Source organism: Mus caroli, unplaced genomic scaffold, assembly GCF_978045245.1.
Source record: "Mus caroli unplaced genomic scaffold, Mus_caroli_1 scaffold_6, whole genome shotgun sequence".
NCBI classification, from domain to species: domain Eukaryota; kingdom Metazoa; phylum Chordata; class Mammalia; order Rodentia; family Muridae; genus Mus; species Mus caroli.
The window spans coordinates 8,650,118-8,675,595 of NW_028227261.1; the positions used below are offsets into that span (position 1 = coordinate 8,650,118).

At 38.2% G+C, this 25,478-nt stretch overlaps 1 protein-coding gene across 3 annotated transcripts in view; it reads left to right on the forward strand.

Annotated features, from left to right (window-relative positions):
* The window catches only part of LOC110288391 (uncharacterized), a 125,033-nt gene that overhangs the window by 97,025 nt on the left and 2,530 nt on the right, over nt 1-25,478 (forward strand). For 2 of the 3 annotated variants that reach the window (XM_085838605.1, XM_085838607.1), the window contains exon 1: nt 22,460-22,489. In XM_085838605.1, the coding sequence (XP_085694731.1) occupies nt 22,460-22,489 (30 nt within the window). Of the gene's footprint in view, nt 1-17,773; nt 17,785-22,459; nt 22,490-25,478 lie in introns of those variants that run through there. The other variant, XM_085838604.1, reaches the window with a different exon arrangement.

Here is a 25,478-nt window from a genome sequence, read left to right on the forward strand (position 1 = left end):
GTGAGTTCCAGGACAGCCAGGGCTATACAGAGAAACCCTGTCTCGAAAAACCAAAAAAAAAAAAAAAAAAAAAAAAAAAAAAGAGAGAGAGAGAGAGAGAGAGAGAAAAGTTTGAAGGAGTAATGTGGGTCTCAACGATTCTGAACTGAGCCCATCAGACTCAGCAACAACCAAGTCTAATCACAGAAAGAATTTACTTTCAAGAACAACTACACAACAGCCTTCACAAAAACTCTTACTTGAAAAGTATGAGTTTATACAGTCTGATATTTAAATAAACAATGGACTACATAGATGATCAGCATCCATGCTATACTTTGCAACAAAAAATAGATCTCCAAGTGAAAATGCAAAAGAAGATAACCAGAATTTATAGAATGCATATAATGACCTAATAAAGTTTTGTGAATAGATTATCTTCATATACATTAAATTTTAATATCTAGTTCAAATATTTCAAAATAAAAACTCCCACAACAAATTGTGATCACCTTCACTACACTGAGTGAACATGGTAAATCATATTCTTCCTTCAAAGCCATGTTGACAAAGAGAAGGAGCAAGATATTTCTCTGGAAACTGTAGACAACTGTGATTTTTTTTTTTTGTTTTTTTTTTTTGTTTTTTTTTTTTTTGGTTTTTCGAGACAGGGTTTCTCTGTATAGCCCAGGCTGTCCTGGAACTCACTTTGTAGACCAGGCTGGCCTCGAACTCAGAAATCCGCCTGCCTCTGCCTCCCGAGTGCTGGGATTAAAGGCGTGCGCCACCACGCCCGGCTAACTGTGATTTTTAAACTCTGTATCAAAAGGTCACATGAATAGTGTTTTTCTCTTGTGTGAGCTCTTTCCTACATTTACTTGTTTGAATATGTTCTTTCCTGTTAAGACATCAAAGGGTCCACCTATATAATTCTTCTTCATCATGAATTTGTTCATGTAACAGAAACCAAGCATGTAGGCTTCAAGTCAGAAAAGTCAATCCTTCCTTCTTGGTAGTATCATTTGGTAAGATTTAGGAAATACTGTCTTGCTGGATGCAATATATCACTTGGAGTGGGCTTGAGGTTTTATATCCATACACCATTTCTAGGTCCCACTCTCTGCTTCATTTTTTAGGTTTGCATATCATCTCTGACGATCCTGTTTTAGCTGCTATATGACACTTGTTGTGATGTGACCTTCTTGGTAACTATATATTCCTCTCAACACTAAGCCAAGGATTTGGTAATATCTTAAGGTAACATAGTTAAATCCAGTTACACAAAATTATTGATTCTGGAGAAACAAAGTCTATAAGAGACAGCAATCTATTTAAATATTATGATCTCATTCTTGATTTTGTTTGCACTTGCAAACTCATATGGAAAAACACCCTAGGAATTTCAGCAAGAATGTAAACACTATTATATGTTGCCTTAGACATTGAGTTTTATCACTGCAACAGAAATGGCTCTGATTCACACCCATAAAGCTTCACACTTGGATGAGTTATTTCATGTAATTGAAGACTATTGTAAAACCTAAAAGGGTTACCTTCTTGTTTAAATTCCTAGGGCGTTTTTTTTTTTATATGAGTTTGCAAGTGCAAACAAAATCTAGAGTAAGATCATAATATTTGAATAGATTTTGACACTTATCAGACATTTTTTTCTCCAGAATCAATAATTTTGTGTGACTGGATGTAACTATTTTACCTGAAGATATTACCTAATCCTTTATAGACATTTCTTTGCTACAGTATGAATTTTTTTCAGATCCTCCATACTCCAGGAATATGCAAAATCTCTAACATATTCATTACACATTACAGTTTGTACTTTTGTATAAAGGTACCAGGAAGTGCAATACATTACCAAACTGGATACATTAACAGGACTTCTCTGCAGTATTGCTTTTCTCATGATTTCTAACATTTGAAGGCTTTATAACATTGCTGATTCATACGGTAAAAGTTATAATATATGCCAGAGGACCAGGCACAAACCTATACAAACCTATACAGACCCTGTGTTTATTGCTTTATTCTCTGTAAATTCACATGAACCTGGTTCATTTGATTCAGATAGTCTTTTCTCCTTGGGTCCTCTATCACATCTGGCTATTTCATTCTTTCTCACATGCAGTTGCCTGATCTATTTTGGGGGAGGTTTGATTTAAAGGTCTGTGACAAGGACTCTTGTCTTTACTTAACATCTGTGGGTAGGTTTCTGCATCTCTTCCTGTCTGACACAGGAGGAAGCTTCTTGGATGGTGACAGAATAAGACACTGGTCTTGAGTATAACAAAATATCATCGGGGATCACATTTTTGATATTTTTCCTTGAGTGGTAGTGTTTGTTTTTTCCCTGGGTGTTTATTTTATCTACTGTGTAGTTCCTAGCTACTCATGCAGAATTGGGTATGAGTTTCAGCTTGCAGAGTAGGATTTAAGTCAAAATGACATTGATATAGCTTTTTTTTTTTTTTTTTTTTTTTTTTTTTTTTTTTTTTTTTTTTTTTGGTTTTTCGAGACAGGGTTTCTCTGTATAGCCCTGGCTGTCCTGGAACTCACTTTGTAGACCAGGCTGGCCTCGAACTCAGAAATCCGCCTGCCTCTGCCTCCCGAGTGCTGGGATTAAAGGCGTGCGCCACCACGCCCGGCTTGATATAGCTTTTCTTATGTGGTTTGTGCTATCATTCCCCTAGCATATCTGGCAGGTAGCCAAGATTTTAGCCAAAGGTTTTGAGGCTAGGTTGCTTTTCACGTTTCTCTTTGTTAGCCTGGTTAATAACTTCTCATAGCAAAGACAACATTATATAGGCGGGAAGGTTCAACTTCTCCATGTCCACTGAGTTCTCTGGATGATATGCATGGTAATGGAGAACTGCTCTCAATTTTAACAGAGCAAAGAGTTATCTTAGCAAGCACCTAGGTTGCTTAGGAATCCAAGGGACCCACTTAGCCAACAACTCAATTGAATAAAACTCAGGTAGTGTACTAGAAAGCTCACTTGAAGCAAATACCAGGTCAGTTGGGACTTCCTTACCCCCATTAGTAGGTCACTGAATTTTGATTGTCTTTATAGCATTTAGGAAGTATATACCACTGTAGGTTTCCATATCATCACTCAAATGCTCCTCTCAATTCCAAGTGTCTCTCAGCATTTTCTCCTTCAACCTTAACTTCCTTCCCACTTTCTACCTCATTCTACCATTCACATCCCCATCTGCCTCCGGTCCATCCATGAAATCTATTTTACTTACTTCCACCAGGGAATCTGGGTGCCACTGTGTGCTCTGAAGTCAACTCTTCTATACTTAATATCTCTGAATAAAATGGGCCTATGAATATCAAGTTCATTGTTTTAGCAGTGGCTAATATCCACACATAAGTGAATATATTCCATATTTCTCCACCTGTGTCTGGCTTATCTCACTAGATAATTTTTTCTAGGTATATCTATTTGCCTGAACATTTTGTTTTGTTTTGTTTTGTCTTTTGAGACAGGTTTTCTCTGTATAGTCCTGACTGCCCTGGAACTCACTTTGTAGACCAAGCTGGCCTCGAACTCAGAAATCTGCCTGCCTCTCCCTCCCAAGTGCTGGGATTAAAGGCATGCGCCACCACTCCCCGGCACCCTGAACATTTTTAATGTGAATATCTATCTATCTATCTATCTATCTATCTATCTATCTATCTATCTATCTATCATCTATCTATCTATCTATCTATCTATCTATCTATCTACCTACCTACCTATCTATCTATCTTTCATCAAGATAATGAACAACTGCTATTAATTAGTAGCTGTCTTTCTAAAAACAGAGAAGTCAGAACTGAGTTCCACATCTAGAGTAAGTTGCCTCAGTTGCTGTGGGAATGCTAGGACAAAAACTTCAGGGCTTTCCTTGTGTCTCAGATTCTTCACTCTCTTCAGGTATCCAATGGTATCTATGAAAGGGAAAAGGAAATTGCTAAACTCCCTAAGCACAGAAAGGTCACAACAACCTTACCACTACTGATGTTAGCTGCTGTACATCACAGCCTCTAATACTAGCAAGAAAAGAAAACCAGTTCTCAAACACCTGTTTCCATTGACCCTTCCTGTCCTGACTGGCTAGCATACAGCCTGTGCTTGACTGAAATCATGTAGATATGAAACAGGAATCCATTCTTCATTAAATTGAGCTTTCAAAAGCAATCATGTACTTTCTTAGCAAGTGTCATGTGATGGTGCTGGAGGATCCTGGTTTTCATGTTCTGCACAGGAAGCTGACATAGATTATTTTTTTCTGGGCTGCCACGATCTTATGGGTTCCTTTCTATGGGTGCCCTGAAGATGTTTAGTTTGTGGTCCACCACCTGAGAATTAATCCTCTCCCTTCCTGCTTCTAACTTAACTGTCTGAACCATGTTCTTTCTCACACCATTTCATAACTATTTCTTTTTCTTTCTTCTTGGATGGTGACAGAATAAGACACTGGTCTTGAGTATAACAAAATATCATCGGGGATCACATTTTTGATATTTTTCCTTGAGTGGTAGTGTTTGTTTTTTCCCTGGGTGTTTATTTTATCTACTGTGTAGTTCCTAGCTACTCATGCAGAATTGGGTATGAGTTTCAGCTTGCAGAGTAGGATTTAAGTCAAAATGACATTGATATAGCTTTTTTTTTTTTTTTTTTTTTTTTTTTTGGTTTTTCGAGACAGGGTTTCTCTGTATAGCCCTGGCTGTCCTGGAACTCACTTTGTAGACCAGGCTGGCCTCGAACTCAGAAATCCGCCTGCCTCTGCCTCCCGAGTGCTGGGATTAAAGGCGTGCGCCACCACGCCCGGCCTATTTCTTTTTCATTGCAAGGTTACACTTCTGTATGTCCAGATGTCCTGACACAAAATTATCCACTTTCTGCCCCAGCTTCTTGTGAGCTGGCTTGGTATATTGACAAGTTTTGGCAAAACTTGTCATACAGGCCATAGATCTTCAGGTGTTCTACTGTGAGAGCAATGAGCTATTGGTCTTCCAGAGTCAGTAGAACTGTGATTGACTGGGAGGCATACCCTACTCAGTTGTCCAGAATGCTCAAAGAAGCATTCTTTTTCTAGCAACATTAATAACATATCTTAGTTTTTAATCAATGAATGTGATGGGCACTTTGAATTAGAATTGTTGCTGTTCCACAGTGACTTGTGTTCCATCCTCAGCTGTAAAGGATGTGGATGTTGCATAGCGTTTCCCACCTATGTCTGAAGTCACCTATGACCTGTGATTGTGGAAGCTGCAATGATGATACTTTCTTCTCCATCACATATGTATTAGTGACTGGCACACCATCACAAAGCATAGATTACTACTGTGTCCATATACTTGTGACATCTCTGGCCTATGGAGACCCTTTGAGAATGGCGCTTGACTGTGTGCATCCTAAGTTTCCCTGCCTTCAGAGATCTGATTCTTGGGATTTTTGTGAATCACCCAGCACCTTCCATTTGGAAAGCCAGTAACCACCCTCTCACCTACATTCTGGGCATTTTCCTCAACTTCTGTTTCCTCGGCTACTTGACATTCACAAGCCATTCAATCTTAGTCACTTTTATTGTGAGCCAAAGCATGTTTGTAGGTGCATAGACTGGGTTTATTTTTTCTAAAGGTTTGGCCAAATTGACCGTGTTTATAGATTTCAGAGTGTTCTTTTACTGATATTTATTCACATTATGAACATCATAATTAATATTTCATGTGTAGGCATTAGTATTTGTATCTCAAAAATTCTAGTCTCTAATTTCTGGTCTTTTCTTTTTTGTATTTTTCTGTGAAACATTTTGCTGACTGCTGATAAAGTATGTTCTCTATGGGTCATTATAAATGAAAAACTTCAAAAAGCTAAAATTTCAAAGGGAAAGAAATTTTGTGCTCAAAACTGAGTTTATTAGTCAGAATGAAAGACTATGATTGATGTTTATTGGTTAGGTGATAAAAGTATGGGGGTCTCTACAGACACTAGGACTGGTAGAGTAATAATCCACAAAACCAAAAGAAATCTAGTTCAATACCGCTCTGTAAGTATTTCAGCACTGGTTTCGGGGTGTTGTGGGTTATTGCCAAGGACATTCTTGCAGCACTCAGGGAAAATCTTTCCCGGTGAATATGTGAACAGCTCTGTAGTAAAAAGGTCTCCTGGCAGTCAGAAGTCATGCTCTACCACAATGCCCCATGGAACAATTAACCACACACAAGAGATTTAATGGGGAAAACTTTGGAGGGAGGCTGCCTCTGCTTGGGTGAGAAGCAGAAGAAATCTGTGTGGAAAGCTGCAAACGCCATTACAAAATGGCGCTGGTTTCAATAAGCCGATGCCCATGAATATGGGTAAACAACCAATGTGTGCATGTGCCATAGAGTTTTTTGCTGGGTCACTGCCTGAACCCGAGGCACGTGAATGAGGTGCCGAGGGCACAACCAATCAGGTGTGGACATGTCACTCCTAGGCCTATATAAGCAGCGCCAGTTCTGGGGCTCAGGGTCTTTCGCCTACACAGTCAATGCTCTCCCAATAAATGTGTTGCAGAAGGATCCTGCTTTGGCATCTTTCTTGCTGGCGAGTCAGGCATCTCACAAATCTGAAAGGGAGGCATGCTTTGCTTAGGCATTTTGTGTGTGTGTGGGGGGGAAGGGGTGCGGAGGGCAGGAGACAGGGTAGGATTTTCAAGATTGGAAATATCTCTGCTTGGAGATTGCTGGGATTTTATGTTCTGAGTTTGAGTAAAATAAGAAATTTTTTGAGCCGGGCGTGGTGGCGCACGCCTTTAATCCCAGCACTCGGGAGGCAGAGGCAGGCGGATTTCTGAGTTCGAGGCCAGCCTGGTCTACAAAGTGAGTGCCAGGACAGCCAGGGCTACACAGAGAAACCCTGTCTCGAAAAACAAAAAACAAACAAACAAACAAACAAACAAACAAACAAAAAACTGGGAAGTAAACTCTAAATTTTCCCTGTGACTCAGTGGTTGAGGCTGAGGGAAACTTCAAGATTCTGATCCCAGGGTTGTTTATTTTAGGATTAATTAAGTATAATTTTGGAAAGAAATTTCTTGGTAATAATTGTCTCAGTCCTCTGTGCACAATGAAGATGAAGATGTGACTACCTCAAAAGTCTTTTGCAAAGTACATGTGTTTCTTTCTTAAAGTTGGATTCTAAAAATAAGGGCCTAGAGGAGGATCAAACATACAGTGTAGAGGACACCAAGCTGTAAGGTACATGTCATGTATCCCCCAAGGATGGTTTCTACTGATGGAGAAACAATGACCTAGGATTGTTGTCTGGGACAATTTCATAGTCTGGGACTTTCAGGTGTGGTCTGGCACTACATCTACCACAGGTCACCAAGCTGCTTACTACTGAAAGATCCACAACGTGAGGTCTCCCCCACGTTCTGACTCAGGAGAGGCGATACCCCAAATCACACAAGAAACGGTCTTGCTGCAAGTGCAAGAGGATTTTTATTCAAGAGCGCTCTCGGGCCCACGGTCATACACCACGCAGGGGTAGAGGACCGTGGCGCCCTGAGTAGCTGAGTAAGGGGGTATTTAAAGGAAGAAACCACAAATCAAGGAGGTGGGGAGGGCGTTGTCGGAAAATACCAAAAATATCAGTTAAGAGTCACAAGGAAGTGTAAAGTCACAAATGTCACAAGGAATACCTGGTAATTGTGAGGGTTATTTCTCAAGACAGTTTCTAAGAGCCCCTAACGATAGCACATTTGTATTGCAGGTTCCAGTAAAGGTCAGGGTGCCATTCTTTGAATGAACACTCTTTGAACCCAGAAAGTGGGTGGGTGGAGGAAGGAATGTCACTATCTGTTTTATGACCAGCACCTGGAGCACTAAGCCACAAAGACCACACTCCCAAGCCTGGGCCTAAAAGCCTCGAATTTTGCTATACTTCTTCACTACATCCATTCCTTCACTTCTGGTAAAAAAAATCAGTACACTGTGGCAGGTGTATTTCTCTTCATTTGAGGTCAGACTACTCTACATCAAAGTGACATTCCAACCTGTGGGCCCCAATTTCCTCTTCTGGCCTGCTTGGATTCTCCACATGTATTGAGGTGAATTTCCTAATCTTTTCAATGGGTGTGTCTATATTTTCAAATTTTTATTGGCAGAGAACTAAGTGCTAGCAGGATCTTGAAATTGTCATTTCTATGGCCCATCACCAGCTTTACATTTGTAAATACTCCTCTCACCCCTGCTGAGATACTTGAATGGCAAGCAGCTCTCTAAGCGTTGAGGCAATCCAGAGAAGTTCTGGTGATGTTTTACACCTGATTGCTTCTAAGAAAAAAACCTGACATCCAATTCCTGGGACAAGAATTGGAGGGCCGAATTTCTGGATATTAAAAGAGATATAGAGAGGAGAATGCAGATGTAGGAGACTTAGTGGGAGACAGAGAAGAGAACAGCTAGATGAGAACAGAGCAGGAGAGAGGTTAAGTGGTATCTATGTATGAGGTCATAGGCTTGAATTGTCTTAAATCTAAATGATAGCTGGGAGACTGCTCCAATGAAAGTTTTATGCTTTACACTATATAGAAACCTTGTAATTATTTATAACACTGGTGTGTCCACAAACACTCCCAATATACTCATGTCCACACACACTTGTGTATATAGATATATAACATTTAACCAGAGTGCTTTTGGTATTTAAGTCAAATTAGACATTGATTGGTTATTCCCAGTAAATTCATGACATCATTGCCCTAAGCATATTTTGCTGGAAGGAAAAATTATAGATCAACGTCTTTTTGGTTGGTTCTGTGTATATATTTCACTTTGTGTACCATTCAAAGCACCTTCCATAAGGAGGACACTGGAACATAAGAGTCAATGTTCTTGCAGGCACCCGGTTGCCCTTTTCATATACAGTGTTTTGTGTCAGCCCTGTCTTCAGCAATGAAGACTTATTGTTATTTTGTGAAAAGCAACCCCTTTTGTTGTCAGTGGCCTGCACTCTTTGTTTTTGCTTGTTTTTGTTTATGTTTTTTTTTTTTTTGTTTTGTTTTGTTTTTTTGAGACAGGGTTTCTCTGTATAGTCCTGGCTGTTCTGGAACTCACTTTGTAGACCAGGCTGGGCTCAAACTCAGAAATCTGACTGCCTCTGCCTCCCGAGTGCTCGGATTAAAGGCGTGCGCCACCTTGCTTGGCTAAACTTGAGGGTTTAGCACACTTTTCAAAGAACAACGTAAAAACTAACATTATTTTCCTTGGACTTCTCTTTATATCAACTTTTAAAACCCAACTTGATGCATAGATACAATGGTAATTTATGTACTTTTTCAAGTCCTGCTCAGAAACTGCATGAGTGTCATTTGATGAAAGCATAAAATACAGAGGCTTAATGCATAGTTCAAAAATGCATATACAGTTACGGGTATTGGTTGATAAAAGTCATGTTTATAAATGTTTGTTGGCTTGACCACTTGAGCACTTGGAGCCAGTTACCTAATCCTTTATAAAAGATTACTGTTCACTGTCCCATTCTTTCCCCATGTGATGGTTCCCTTGATGTTCTAGAAGCACTCCAAAGCTCTCTCTTAACGCCAGTCAGAGAGATTCAAACAGACAACAGATTACACAGATAGACACCAACATGGAGACAAAAGGCAGACAGAAAGGGAGAGCTATACAAGCAGCCTTCAGGAAGTTACAGATTTAAACTAATTGAACAGACACACAGAGGATGGAAGGCACAGGGAACATGAAGTAGATAATTCAACTTTGAACTCACACTTAAATGCTCTCAGGGAAAGGCTTTAATTTCTTTCCTTAACTCAAAACAGATGCATTATTAATCACCAATATGTTTAATCTATTCACATATGAGGAATCAATTAACTTGTGACATATTTTTTGCATAAGTACAATATGGGAAAAACTAAAAGTCACCACAATGGGTAACAAGTAGCCCTGCCATCTGAAAGGTGTCCATGGGCACAGCACCCTGTTCTTTAAAGTCAGACCCCCAGGTCTGGGCTTGTGCTTCTGAGCTCTCACCTCTATGCTGAGCTAGAATCCATTTTAACCTTTCATAATCATCAGAACAGGTTTTGAACCTAAGAGGTCACATGAGAATTTTGGAACTCATTATAATCATGAAAAGAGTTGACTTCCTCGCAATAGTCTAATGAGACTTGTGTAAATCTTGAGTCACCTTTCCCCAACTTATGCTGACATGCATGGGTGTCATAGAGTGTTACAGGGAACAATCAGGAAACCATTTATCAACAAACAGTGCAGTATGTATTGTAATTTTGCTCTAGTTTTTCTTTCTTTCTTTCTTTCTTTCTTTCTTTCTTTCTTTCTTTCTTTCTTTCTTTCTTTCTCTCTCTCTCTTTCTTTCTTTCTTTCTTAATTTCTTTCTTTCTTTCTTTCTTTCTCTCTCTTTCTTTCTTTCTTTCTTAATTTCTATCTTTCTTTCTTTCTTTCTTAATTTCTATCTTTCTTTCCTTCTTACTTCCTTTTCTTACTTTTTTTTTTGACAAAGATCAAGACAGTTTTCCAAAGGAGTTTCTCTTTATTGCCTCATCCTTCAAGCAGTAAATAATATTGTGCCTTGATCTAACATCATTATAATTCATCATTTTCTTTGATTGAGGCATCCACCTCCTCTACTTTTTCTTTGTCTGATAATCTGTCTCCCACAGGTTCTCTATGTATCATTTTTATTTGCCTTACTGCATTTTCTCTTCAGGATTTTTTTTTTTGACATTTTTAAGCACCTATTGAACTCAATTTTAATATTTTATATTGTCCTCATTTCCTTCAGGCATCTGGTATTATTTTCTTGCCCATGATTCATTTTGTTCCTGTCTGAGTGGATTTACATGGTTTACAAACTTTAATGTCCTTGATCATGACTGTGGGTTTTCAATTTTTTTGTCTTGGATATCACATAAATTGTGCTCCTTATAGGATACCTATACAGTTTGCAGTTTGAGCCAAGGACATTTTATCTTAGTTTTCGTTTGTTTTGGGTATCTGTTCTGAGCATCAGAATTCAGAGGGATTGCTTAATTTTGTGCATTTTTAGCCCAGAGGGCTAGCCTCACAATATGAGAAGTTAGACAGGATCCGTTGTATCTGAAGGGTTCAGAACCCAGGTGCAGTGTCCTACTACATCCAGCTCTGGTCTAGTCTGGCAGCAACTTTGTGAAGAAGCTGTGCAGAGTAGGCCCTGGGAAGTTGTGTGGAAGACAGCCTGCAACAGAGTTGGAGGAGTGGTTCCTGATGGGGAGTGTGTGATTCCTGCACGATTAGATGAGTTTAAGAAAAAGAAAAATTAAAAGCAAAGGAACAAGCAAGCAAGCAAGCAAGCAAGCAAGCAAGCAAGCAAGCAAGAAGCAAGCAAGCAAACAAAAATCCAAAGCAACAAAAATTGCTGTGAAGAAGTGGGAAGCTAATTAAAAGGTCCCGAAGTAGGTGGGCTTAGAAGAATTGCAGGAAGCTGCTGAATATTGGGCGGGTCCAGAAGGCGGGGCTAGGCAGAAAGAAGGGAAGTTCCGCGGTTTCATCTTTTTTCTTGCATCTCGGCTGCCTCATGGTCAAGAAGTCCTGGAGGGAGACTAGTGCCTAGTATTTGCGGAACCTGAAAACTTTCTTAAGCAGCAGTTGTTGCCTCCTAGGACTTTGAGCAGCTGGTCCAGTCACCTTCCAGGTCAGAGGAGCTTTTGAACTGGGAAACGGGCAGGAGTTCGGCAGGGGTGCATTTTCTGCCGCCATTCTCAAAATTTAGTATTTTCGGAACCTGGAAACTTCCTTAAGCTGCAGTTGCCTCTCCTAGGACATTGAGCAGCTGGTTCTGTCACCTTCCAGGTCAGAGAAGCTGTTGTACTGGGAAATGGGCAGGAGCAGGGCAGGCGTGTGGAGGAGGAGTACTTGTGGATATCTTACCATTGTCAGGAAGTTTGAGATCCTGTGAATTGGGTTCATGGTGATGTTTTAATCAATTTTATGGTTGCCAGAATATTTTTCTAAAATATCCTTGTAGGTCCTTGGCTGCATCTGGAGTTTGTATACCGGGAGGTTTGCCTTTGCAAAAGCCTTTATAAAGGTCCTGTAATTCAAATTCGTTCATGCTTTCTTAACTCCCCTGTTCCTCCATTTGCCATTTCATTTCCCTTTCTCCAGGGAATTGAGTAGGCATCCCGAGAGAGCTTTGTAGGTATTTGTCATATGGTGATCGGTGGAGATTTGATTGATTTCGAAAATATTCGTTATAAAGTATTGTTGAAAGACCCAAAACGTGAGGACTCTCCCACGTTCTGACTCAGGAGAGGCGACACCCTAAATCACTTGCTAGAAAGGGTCTTGATGCAAATTGCAAGAGGACTTTTATTTCAAGAGAGCTCTCAGGTCCACAGTCCTACACCATGCAGGGCTAGAGGACTGTGGTGTGCAGAGTAGCTGGGTAAGGGGGTATTTAAAGGAAGAAACCATAAGTCAAGGGGATGGGGAGGGCATTGTTGGAAAATACCAAAAATATGAGTTAAGTGGAAAGTCAAGACAATTGTCAACCAGTCTCAATAACAATAGCACATTTGCATAGTGAGTTCTGGAGTGGTCAGGGTGGGTCAAGGTGACTTTCTTTGAAAGCACACCTTAGAAGTGGGTGCTATCTGTTTTATGATTAGCATACCTTGGGGGCATTGAGTCACAAAGGTCTTATTCTTAAGCCTGGCCCTAAAGGCCTACTTTTGTTTTTATGTTTCAATTTTTAACCGTCATGTGGCTGTAAATATTAATATTAACCTAGCAAAGTTATAGTCTCCGTTAGTTTAACACTGAGGTATATGCAGTCTTTGATGTAAATACAGCATTGAGAAATGTGTCTTCATAGGCTTAGTTATTAATGTTACACCTTAGGTTTGAATAAAACATGAAGACAGGATTGCAGCAAGGTACAGATGAGGAGAAGATACATAGTAGGTTCTGTCAACCCTGAGTGTCGCCAGAGAAAAACTAATTGTACCATGTGGGCAAGTTTTATAAAATAATACATCCTGACCAAGAGATGGATTTGGTCACATGCTACAGGCAGTTTTATAGGCCACTGTAGTTTCCTATGAGGCTTTATTATTTTCCTAAGACATGCAACTTGCAGCAATGCACGAAGATACCTGGTTCTTGTGCTGGTGGGGAGGTTAATTTTTGGCATTTCAGTCTGAGGGAGAAAGCACAACTCTAGGGTAAACTGAAATACTCAGAGAAAAAGAGACATTTTCATAATTTCTTCTCTTTCCCTCATGTTTATCCTTTTATCAGGTATTGACATCTCTCATTTGTGTTCCATGAAAAGTTCCAGGTTCATTCTGAATAATATTTTCCCATTTTCAGGTATTCATATGCTCCGCTAAATGTGCATAAGTGTAAATCAACACTAAGAGCACCGGATGGTTAAGGTCAAGGAGATTCTCACAAAGGATCCAGGTATGTTAGAGGTATTGAACAAGGGGTGGAGTGGGGCTCACCTGTGAGTAGAAAGAGGACATGAATTTGATTTTGCCAGATTCTATTTCCTTAATGATTCTGGAAAAGAATAATATTAGATGTGATGATATGGATTTCCCATGGTAGGCAGTGCAGTCAGTTGTCACTTGATGTCAATATTTAATTAATTTTGATGCTGGGAAATTGCTGTTTCCCATTGTAATCAAAGTTTCTTTTACCCAGATTGAAAGCATCATCAGGCTATGGTGTGACAAGGGCAATTTATACATACAGCAAATGTCAGCAGTAGATTCTCTCCTAGGGCCTGTGACCTTCCTTATGCATTTTCAAGCAGATTTCCACTGTAACCTATGTATTTTTTTTTTCTTGTGGAGCTTGAACCTTCTGTTACCCACAGATAGTCTTGCCAGTATCATAAAAGTTTCCATGCCTTGTCTACAGATTCAGATTTTAGCAAGCAGGTTGCAAACCTGAGTATGATATTGATAACTCTGTTTCCTGCCCCAATTTTCCTAGCAGTTTTTGTCACTATGGAAATTACCACCAGGGTGTGTAAGATGTCTGCTGAGAGTGAATGGTCTGATATGAGGTGATTTTCTCCAGAAGGTCTACTTGCTTTCTGAATCAACTATTCTGTCCACTCTAAATGTTTTCCTATCCTTGACCTGTGTTCTTATTGATGCTCTGTGTTGCATTAGTCCCAATTAGAGTGGAATAATTATTTTTGACCTTCTCTGTACTGTTTGCTTTAGTTTTGAGTCTGCTTGCCTTATTTCTGAGGTATGTTTCTTCTCTTATATCCTTGAGAGCTTTTATACTGAGCAGTGTCTACTTTTTACCACAGGGCTGTATAAGTAAGTTTCATTCTCCTATTGTCACTGTAATTTGGGAGGATTCTTGCCTACATCTATTAACCTAGGCCTAGTCATGTAAGCATCTACTCTCCATACAGTATTATCTAGGCCTGGTGTGTTTTCAGCCTCTGAAATTTGCTGCTGAATCAGCCCCCACCCTTTCTTATTCCTTCTCAATGCTTACCTGGATGATTCAATTCAGTTTTTTCCAGCTCACACTCCTCTCCCAGCTGAGTTCTTCTCTCAGACCCAGAATTGTTCCACTAGGCCTTAAATTAACTGTTGAAAATTTTTGTAATCCTTTAGCTCCTTCTCTTTCTCCTGCTCATTCTGTCTTTGCCCATGCCTAGCATGTTCTATCTTCAATCTGACTCTGTAAAACTCTCCCAGTAAAACTGTGTCCTTCTCCCTCTCTGTGGCTCTAATTTCTCAACTGTACTGTACTGCAGCCCATGCACTCTACTGTATTCCTTTATTATTCTCTTCTTCCTGTACTGTCTTTCTCTGTCTCAAGTAACTTCTCTTTGTACTCTCATTACAGCAAAGTTGGGCATATCCTATTCTGTCAGATCTTTCTCTGATACTCCATATTTTCTGTCATTCAATTAGACATTGCTTTCAAACATGGGTGTGTTTGTTCTTCTATATATAAACTGTACTTTTGTTATTTTGGATTAAAGTGAATACTAAGGTCTTGCCTGTACTAAAACCAGAGTGATTAATGTTGTGTGCCTATGGCTGAACCACACCCTAAGTCACAACAGGTTCAAGTACCCCTATCCAGTGTGATGTCAGTTTAGTTCTGTACAATTTCTTCTTTCTTAAATGAAAACCAAGATCCACATATACTACTCTTCAGTATGAATATATCTGTTTCATTTTTTTCTGACTTCTACTAGGGACTTTATTATAATGTCCTTTGAAGATCAGTCGATGACATTCTCTTCTTTGAGATTTTTAATCTGGAAGATTTTGCTGGCAGTGTAGGTGGTAAAGCATGGTTCACTTTGTTCTCCATTTCCGTGTGTGGGATAGAGCTTTACTGTGTTGTATATGAAGAATCCTTACTAGTTCCCTTGTATTTATTCATTCTTAGCCAAAAATTTCTTATTTCCTATGACCTCATGAAAAATGTCTGCATTATTCTTTTTTTTTTTTTTTTTGTATTGTTTTGTTATGTTTTTGGTTTTTTTTTTTTTTTTTTTTTTTTTTTTTTTTTTTTTTTTTGAGACAGTGTTTTTCTGCGTAGCCCTGGCTGTCCTGGGAAGACCAGGCTGACCTCGAACTTAGAAATCCGCCTGTCTCTGCCTCCCAAGGGCTGAGATTAACAGTGAGTGCCACCACGCCTGGATGACTTATTCTTTTCTGCATAATTTTTCTTTTTTTCTAATTTTTCATCAGTTCATTTTCTAAGTAGGTTTTTTGTTTGTTTGTTTGTTTGGTTTCTTTTTGGTGTTGTTGTTTGGTTTTATGAGACAGGGTTTCTCTGCAGTCCTGGCTGTCCTGTAACTCACTCCATAGACCAGGCTGGCCTCAGACTCAGAAATCCACCTGCCTCTGCCTCCCAAGTGCTGGGATTAAAGGCGTGCTCCACCACTGCCCGGCTCTAAGTAGGTTTTTGACTAAAAAACATGTCCTAATGAATTACTACATTCAAATTTACTTTATATACTGTCAATACTAGTAGTCACTTACTTTGGATTGCTAGTTATTTTCTCTCAGGGCTTGAAAAATATTATTCCATTCACTCTTGGTTCTAATCTATGTGTAAATATTTATTAGTATTGTATGCTACTGTAATATTGCCACATTAATTGTAACTGACAGGACAAGACAATAGGAAAAGAAATGTACATTGTTATACCACTTAGATGTGACAAAAGCCAGAAACATCTGGGAGTAGAGAAAGCCAATCTGTAATAGCCTTCCCTAGGGAATGCTAAGCTAGAATGCTATGTTCTTGTACTCAAGAGTCCCAGGGTCTGAACACACTACACATTACTATTATAGTTTGTCCACTTTCAAAATATTGGGATGAAAGAAGTGATAGTAAAAATGGACTGGAAGGCTGATAAGGACAGAGTAAAGTCTGTTCAGAATCAGATGTGAATTTGAGGAAATGCCAGTGTCAAGTTTTAAAGTCAAAGCCTTAGTGTTTCTATTGACTTCTTGGTGGATGTGAAACCATGGGTTATTCTTTCCATCCTAGAATGAGCTCTTGTTCAGTCTCCATGAGATGGAAGATGTACTTTTCCTGTTATACACATAGACTAAATAATTCCATGATATACATTCATTCCATGTTTTTACTATTGTTGAAACTAAAGACCAACATCTCTCACTGGGGCAGGAATTTAGGATCTGTTGCTGTAAAGTTGACAATACTCAGCCTGTATGTCACAGGCAAGATTCATAAAGTGACATTCTCTGCAAAAATGTCCTGATGATTCTCTGATTATTTATGCATTCCTATGCCTAGTTTTTCTAGCCCACTTGATGTTGTCTTCAAATGCCTGGGTCGTAGAGATTTACATATTGTGAATTTAGGACAGCATTATATTTTTCTCCGTATCTACATTTCTGTTGTACATAAATTCTTCTTACCACTCAATTTTCCATCACATGAATTAGGGATTATCTTCATTTTTTATGCATATTACAGCTGTTAGAATATTTACAGGGAAACATTCTGGTAGAGTATTTGTATTATCTGGTTTCTTTGCTATTGCAGATAGTACAGAGCTCCTAAAGTTTTCTTTAATCTCTGCTATCTAATTCTCCTGGTGCTAGCATTTTCAGGTGAATGGTGTTTGTACAAAATTAGTGTGGAGGATTTGCACATCCTTGTCTCTCTAGTAGGATAGAATGATGATAGATGTCTTCAGTTTCTGTAATGATAGAATTAGGATGATGGCTATGATGTTCATTAGACTCAGTGATTTTCTTGCTCTTTTTTTAAAAAAAGATTTATTTATTTCATGTATGTGTGTGCACTGTCACTGTCTTCAGACACACCAAAAGAGGACATCAGATCCCATTAAAGATGGTTATGAACCACCATGTGGTTGCTGGGAATTGAACTCAGGAACTCTGAGTGATGTTCTTTCTCTTCCACATTCTTCAGAGCTTTCATAGTGATCCACTATGATATTTTGTAGGCCTTTTGTAGATATAATGACATGATTGAGAGCCTTCTCTCACTGATTGTATGTACTTTGTGCCTTGAGTTATTTGGTTTGTGCTTCTTGAAACAGTATTGCATGTATGGCATGAAATCAAGTGGAGTTCATTTTCTATATCCATTATAGAGAATTTTATTATTTTATTCATGCATATTTCTATGGTCATTTGCTTTTGCATCCCGGTACAGACAGCTTTGTGTGATGACTGCACCACATTCCCTTTCTTTCTGTATTCTGCAATATTCTCTGTGTAAGATGATTGTGGGATTTTCTAACAAAATTTGTGAATTCAGTGCTGCACCTATTTAGTTCTCAGACAGTGTTAGAAGACACTCTGCAGGTCTGGGTTTCCACACTTGCTTAATGCCTGCCTAGTGTTAGGACATAGACAGTTTTCTTGTTCACTTCTTCCTAGGATATCATTGTTTTCCCTGTTAGTTCCCATTAATTGTGTATGACTTTCTACAGCATTCCATCATCTGCTATGCCCCAGTTTCAATGTAAACTAATGAGGCACCAAGACAACAGGACACACATAGAACATAGATATACTGTATCTGCCTGGGAGAATGAAATGTAATCTCCTCAAAGGATTAGGTATTGTATTCTAGTATGATGTCTAATGAAACACCATTCAACTCTAGGCATCATTCATGGTAGGAACTAGCCATTTGTCCTCGACTCTAGTCCCAGGAAGATAAGTTCTCAGTAACAACCCTGATAATAGTGTTTTACAGCCTGGATGCATATGCTCTGTGTTTATGTCAGGTGCCCACTGAAGTCAGAAAGAGTCCTCAGATTATACTTATATTCCTTACTACACTAAATATGACACTCCATGCTCTCATGTCTGTAGAAGTGTCGACAAGATTTTTTGTATCATCTTGCATTTAATGTCCTTTTATGTGGTTTATTATTGTCTATTACGTAGTTGTAGTAATTTCATTTTTGTATTTTTCAAACCCTGTTGTGAAACTTCAAGAAGAGTTCCAATATTTGAAACTGGGAGAGGAAAAAGAAAAAGAATGAGTTCTCTCGTAAACACTCCACAGGTCAGTGTGCTGTCCACATTTCTTTGAAAACTCCGTTTTCATTCAAACCATTCCATAGTTCTGTAATCTACATGTGGTCATGTTATCTATAAGGATTTTTTTCTATGCTCTTCATTTTCTTCTGGGATGAGGAGTATTTAACAGTTTGGTCTTTTCACATATATAATACCATTATATTTTCTGTGCAATTTCCATGGACTGAAGACCTGCAAATCTCAAAGGTAATCTATTGTAAATGATGCTCAAAAAATATATCGATTACGAATTTCCACTTTGGATTGAGTTTTGTCCTTTTATATTACTGTGGAAGGAAGGTCTCATGTGTCACTTAATTTGCTTTGGGGTTCCTGTGCTCAGTCTGATGGTTATTTGCAAGCACCACAAATGCATTTGTATTGGTCAGACTGTGGCATAGCCTCAGGGGATAGCTCTACCAGGCTCCTATCAGCAAGTGCGTCTTGGCATCTGTAATAGTGTCTGGGGTTGGTGTCTGAAGATTGGATGGATCCATAGGTGGGGCAGTCTCTTGATGGCCATTTCTTCAGTTTGTGATCCATTCTTTGTCCCTGCATTTCCTTTAGAAAGGAACCATTCTGGGTTAAAAATCTTGAGATGGGTGGATGGCCCCTTTCTTCAACTGTGGTCCTTGCCTATGCATTGGATATGGTCTCTACAGGTTCAGAACCCCCTTTGTTGGGTATTTCAGCTAATGTCATCACACTTGGGTCCTGGGGAACTCTTGCTTTCCTGGCATCTGGGACTTTCTAGTGGTTACACCCAGTTCCACACCCCGCAGTGCTACACACCTCCATTCAATTTTCTGACTCTCTGTACTTCTCGCCTGTCTCCTCCCACTCCTGATACTCCCTCCACCCCATTTCTCTCCCCTCCTCCCCGTCCCCGTCCCTCCCTCCCTTTACTTCCCTTTATAATTTTTCTCCTAAGTAAGACTGAAGCATCCAAGTCCTTCTTGTTAAGTTTCATATGGTTTCATATGGTCTGTGAGTTGTATCTTGGGTATTCCAAGCTTTGGGGCTAATATCCACTTATCAGTGACTGCATACAATGTGAATCCTTCTTAGGATGATATTTTCTAGTTACGTCCACCTGCCTACAAATTTAATGAAATCATTTTTTTTTTAAATAGCTGAGTGGTACCCCTTTCTGTAAATGTACCACATTATCTGTATCAATTCCCGTGTAAAGGACATCTGGGTTGTTTCCAGGTCTTGGCTATTATAAAGAAGTCTCCTTTGAACATATTGGAGCATGCATACTTGTCATATGTTGGATCATCTTTTGGATATATGCTTATGATTGGTATAGCTGGATCCTCATGTAGACTATTTCCAATTTTCTGAGGAACCACCAGACTGTTTTCCAGAGTGGTCATACCAGCTTGCAACAAATCCCACCAGCAATGGAGCAGCATTATCTTCCCCTTTCTCCACGTCCTAACCAGCATCTGCTGTTACCTGAGTTTTTGATCTATTTGCATTTCCCTGATGACTAAGAACGTCATTTCTTTAGGTGCTTCTCAGCCATTCAAGATTCCTCAGTTGAGAATACTTTGTCTCTGTATCCTATTCTTTTTTTGTTGTTGGTTTTTGTTTTGTTTTGTTTTTTTTTTCTTTTAAAGACAGTGTTTCTCTGTATAGGCCTGGCTGTCCTGGAACTCACTCTGTAGACCAGGCTGGCCTTGAACTTAGAAATCTGCCTGCCTCTGCCTCCCAAGTGCTAGAGGATTAAAGGGCCGTGCCACTACTTTTGGCCTTTAAGTCATTCTTGTATTTGGTCTCCCATACTCTATTTCTTTGTTCTAGAATGGTAGAAACATTACAATCCCAACTGAGTATTTTAGACTAGAGTCAGGCTGTTGACACCCAACTGTAGACAATATAGTTACAGGGTTCATATTTGTGCAAATTCCTGTAGAATTTGGAAGCATAGTTTTACTAAACATGACTTTACTATCTGAGATGTGTCACTTGGATCATTCTTGTTATCAAAAAACTGTTCTTAAAAATATATTCCTGCTGGGCATGGTGCCACACACCTTTAATCCCAGGACTTGGGAGGCAGAGGGAGATAGATTTCTGAGTTCGAGGCCAGCCTCTTCTATAGAGTGAGTTGCAGGACAGCCAAGGCTACACAGAGAAACCCTGTCTCGAAAAACAAAAGGAAAAAAAATTCCTGCATCTAGACCTCAAATGTATACATTACAATAACTAAATGTATGCTGTGAGACCATTATGTCATGTACTTTTACTGAGAGGAGAGACACAATATAGACTATGATGATTTTAGATGATATCATTTCTTAAAATGGCCTCATAGTTCCCATGACCTAACATACATCCTGTTCTTGATTAGGTTTCAGAATATGACATGAATTCTCTCTCTGAAAGGCAACCTTAAATCCAGTCAGAATATCTTTTACTGTAATTGGTTCTTGTCGCCTGCTTTCATAAAGCACCATGTTCAAGGAAACTAATAGAAGAAAAAAACTACTTTGGGTAAGGCTTCCAGAGGATAGCCATCAACCATGGCAGAGAGGACAGATAGAACATTGCCATGTTGTTGAAATAGAAAGGTGAAAGATCACATCCTCAACCCCAGTCACTAAAGAGGAAGAGAGAATTAAGATGGCTTGGATCTATTCTCTTTTCTCATAGCCAACCCCCAGTGTTATACTTTTTTCAGCAATGTTCCAACAACTAAATTCCTCTAAACATTGTGACCAACTGAGGATTCGACTTTAAAAATATTATCCAATAGGAGATTTATTCATTCATACCTATATAATCAGTCTTCTAATATCCTTGTACTTGTTAAATTGATTTTGATATGAATGTAGAAAACAAAGTTCTCATTTTTTGTTTGGGTTTCCTGTTTGTTTGTAAAACAGGGTCCCACACTCTAGTCCTAACTTTCATGTGTCCTGATATAGAGACCAGAATGGCTTTTAGGTCACATAAATCTGATTGCTCGAGCCCCCTGACAGCTAGGATGAAAGACCTACCCCACTGTATCAGGCTTGAATTAAACTTATTTTTCAATATCTCTGCTGACATGCAACAAGTATTTTGTTCCTCTCTGTGATGTATGACTTCCTCGACTGAGCCAGCTCCTTCAGTTTCATTGACAGGCTGATTTTTTGTTTGTTTGTTTGAATGCTGTATCTTCATATATTGGCCCTCTACTGAGTTACCATTAGGCTTACAGAGTTCATTTCCTGTTTCATTTCAGATTGAGCATGCCTTAGATTTTTATACCTCTGGATACAATGTTCACATCCTGCATTATCATAATTATTCCTTTAGCCACTCATAGGAGTTCTCTGGTCTTTCATTAAGTTTGTTTCTGCCTTCTTTGAGTTCCTGTGCTTGGTCCCTCTTTATGTCATTTGACCACACTGAATGGTGTTCAGAGTATATTTTGACTTCTGTCTCTTGAGTTTGTTTCATAATTCATTTTGTCATGAGTATTGCTATTGTATTAGTGATTTGGGTAGGGAAATTTTATTAACATTGTCATATTGCTTTAGCTACAGGCTCTCAATTTTCTTTTACTATGTGTCATTTAGGTCAGGTGGCAGGGATTTCCATATTAGGTGCTATGAATAAGCTTTGAGAATCTAGGTTGGTGGGCAGGAACTAGGTTACAGGTACACTCTAAATATATCATTACTTGCTTTCATGGCTGTACAAACGTTGTCAAGATTCCTGGTATCATTTTGCATTTAATTTTTTAAAAATATGGTTTAGCATTTTCTGTAATGGAGTTGTATTTATTTCATCTTTGAATCGTTCAATTCTTGATATGAAATTTCAAGAAGAATTCAATCTTTGTTCTTCAGACAGAACCTGGGAGAAGTTCAACAAAAAGAATGAGTGTGTCTCTGCTAAACATGCCACAGGTCAGTGTCCTTTCCACATTTCTTTTAAAAAAAAAAAAAACAACTTTTTATTCAAATCATCGAAATGTTTTATTCTCCACATATGGAATATTATCTAAAGGGCTTATTTTTTACGATCTTTATTTTCTTCTGTAATAGTGAAAATTTAATGTTCTGGTCTTTCATGTATACATCATCTTTATATTTTAACTTGATTTTATATTGTGAGGACATATAATTCCCTTGGACTAGATACCTGCATGTTTCAAAAAGGATCTATTGGAATGATGCTCAAAGAACATATTGATGGATATTTTCTATGTTGATTAAGTTCTGTCCTTTTGTATTAGTGTGAAGTAAGGTCTCTTGTGCTACATAAATGGCATTTCAGGGAAGGTCAGGTTTCTAGCTTGTGAATGAGGATATAGAAATTCACATCACTAAAGAAGATATGAAAGAGTAGAATTTGTAGAAGGTAAAATTATAAGAGATCCACTGTTTTGAATCCTAATAGTAAATATATTATTAGCTCCCTAGGGTCACAGATGATGGAAGGAAAATGTCTTTCTTTTACCATTACTGTGATTGTGAGCTGATACAGACTTCAGTATTCTCACAACTCTTTTTTCACACCTCATGTCACTCAGTAATCACACTTGACACCTGAAATCTATTTGTCTCAAGAGAGACACTGTCCCTGTGGAAAATTCTCAATATAGAAATTGTTATTTTCCTTTCTTTTTGGTTTCAGAAATAACTTTAAGTCCCATTTTCTTCACCTTTGTATTTCATCACATGAACTATATTAGTAAAATTTTCTAGAGAGGATAGCTATGGTGCTGTACATAAACCATCAATTTACAAACATAAATGAATGTCCTTTCTTTTTTTTTTTTTCTTTTTTTTTTCGAGACAGGGTTTCCCTGTGTAGCCTTGGCTGTCTTGGAACTCACTCTGTAGACCAGGCTGGCCTCGAACTCAGAAATCCGCCTGCCTGGGTACCTCCGGAGTGCTGAGATTAAAGGCGCGTGCCACCATGCCGGGTAGGAATGTCCTTTCTTATTTTTTGTCTATTTTTCTTTAGAAGTGAAAGGCTTGATATAATCTATGCTAATCTGCTTCAGCCAAGCTGTGCATTACATAGGGAAAACTGAAGGGTTGTGGCAATGTTTCGATTTTTCATTACAATACTATCTTCTTTAAGTACATAAGTGTATATCTGAATGTTTTTTATTTACACTGAATGATACATTATGCCCCTAAAACCATGAGTACAGCCCCAAACGCTTTGGGACTGAATTAAGGCATAATAGTGAGCTGCAATATATTTAGAGAGAATTAGATTAGTTTTTAAAGTAGAAACAGCAAGTACCCTTTACCCTTTAATTATTTGTTCATGTCGCAGGCTTACATTTTTCTCAAAAAAAAAAGGTATATTTGCAATAAAGACAATATATAGTCTGTATATTATAATTTTTGATAAACAAAGGTAGAATTACAAATCATACTTCTCTATGAAAGATGCAATTCTTATATACATATGGCTAAATTCTGAAGAAAAAAATATAATTAGAAGATTGAAATTTTCAGTTAAGTTAATACAGTGATGAATAAGTCATTAAATTTTAATGAATATTTAGTATAATTCTCCCTGAATTTAAAAACACAATTTGATCAAGAAATGATTATACTTCATTGGAATGCATTGTCACATATGTTATGTGCTTATACATACATATCTAATCATTTTATAGTGAAAGACCATATGGTATTATTGAAATTGTTATTATGCATATTGATTATGCCAACATATGTAAAATGTTAAATAATTTTAAAGCTCCCTAATACTGTTTTTTTTTCTATTTTATGATTTTGAATATATTTTCATAAAATAATTTCCAAAACCATTTGATTTTCTGTGTCATGGAACGTTCAGTGTATGATGCAGTTCTATTGTGCTTAATGAAAAAGCTTAGTCATTTAGTCCATCCATTATTTCTGCATTTTGTATTCTACCTGTTTCTTCTAGAACTTGTGTAGCATTGAACTCAGACCTCAGATTGTCAAATGGACATATAGTAATACAGATGTGAGATACAGCTGCACATAAGACTAAGCTGGTGTCCATATTTGAATAAAGTGGACATTGTAAAATTTGAAAGCATATTTTTTTTATCATAACTTGACTATCTCTAATGGGACACTGAGATTCTGTTTAATATCAATCCATATATCATAAAGCTACATTACTGCATCTAGACATCAAAAGTACAGGTTATATTCTATAAATGTTTACTGCTTTTGAAATTATATCATTCATTCTCAGAGATAAAGAAATATAAGGAAGTTTATTAGTAGTCTAGAAAGTTTCTTTGAATAAAGTTAATTTCTCTTCAATATACGTTGCTTACATTTGCCTGAATGTATGCATATGTGCTATGTATTTCTCCTGTCAGTAGTGTTCAGAAAAGATCATTGGATTTTTAACAAACTGGGTTTAACAATCTACTGCTTAGTGCCACGTGGTGCTGGGAGTCAAATTTCATAATAGATGACATTAAAAGACAGTATATCATCCAAACTGCACATCAAAAGTTTTGAAAAGAATGATGGTGGCAAATCTTTCATGTGCTGTGAAGGTCTCAGTAAATCACAGAAAATTCATGAAGACAAGAGCCTTTCTTTTTTTTTTTTTTTTTTTTCTTTTCTTAATTAGAGAGCCTTTCTAAATGTGAGCATTTTAGTAAGTCATTCTATAGATTGTCTGTGGAAGAGCAGCAATTCGTATCTATAGACACATTTCCATAGCACTTTTAGAAAACATTTGTTCTTCATATTTTCCTTCCTAATCTGCATCAAAAAGGATATCTTTTTATAAATTTATTTATTATTATATCTAAATACACTGTAGCTTTATTCAGATGCACCAGACGAGGGCATAGGATCTCATTATGGATGGTTGTGAGCCACCATGTGTTTGCTGAGATTTGAACTCAGGACCTTTGTAAGA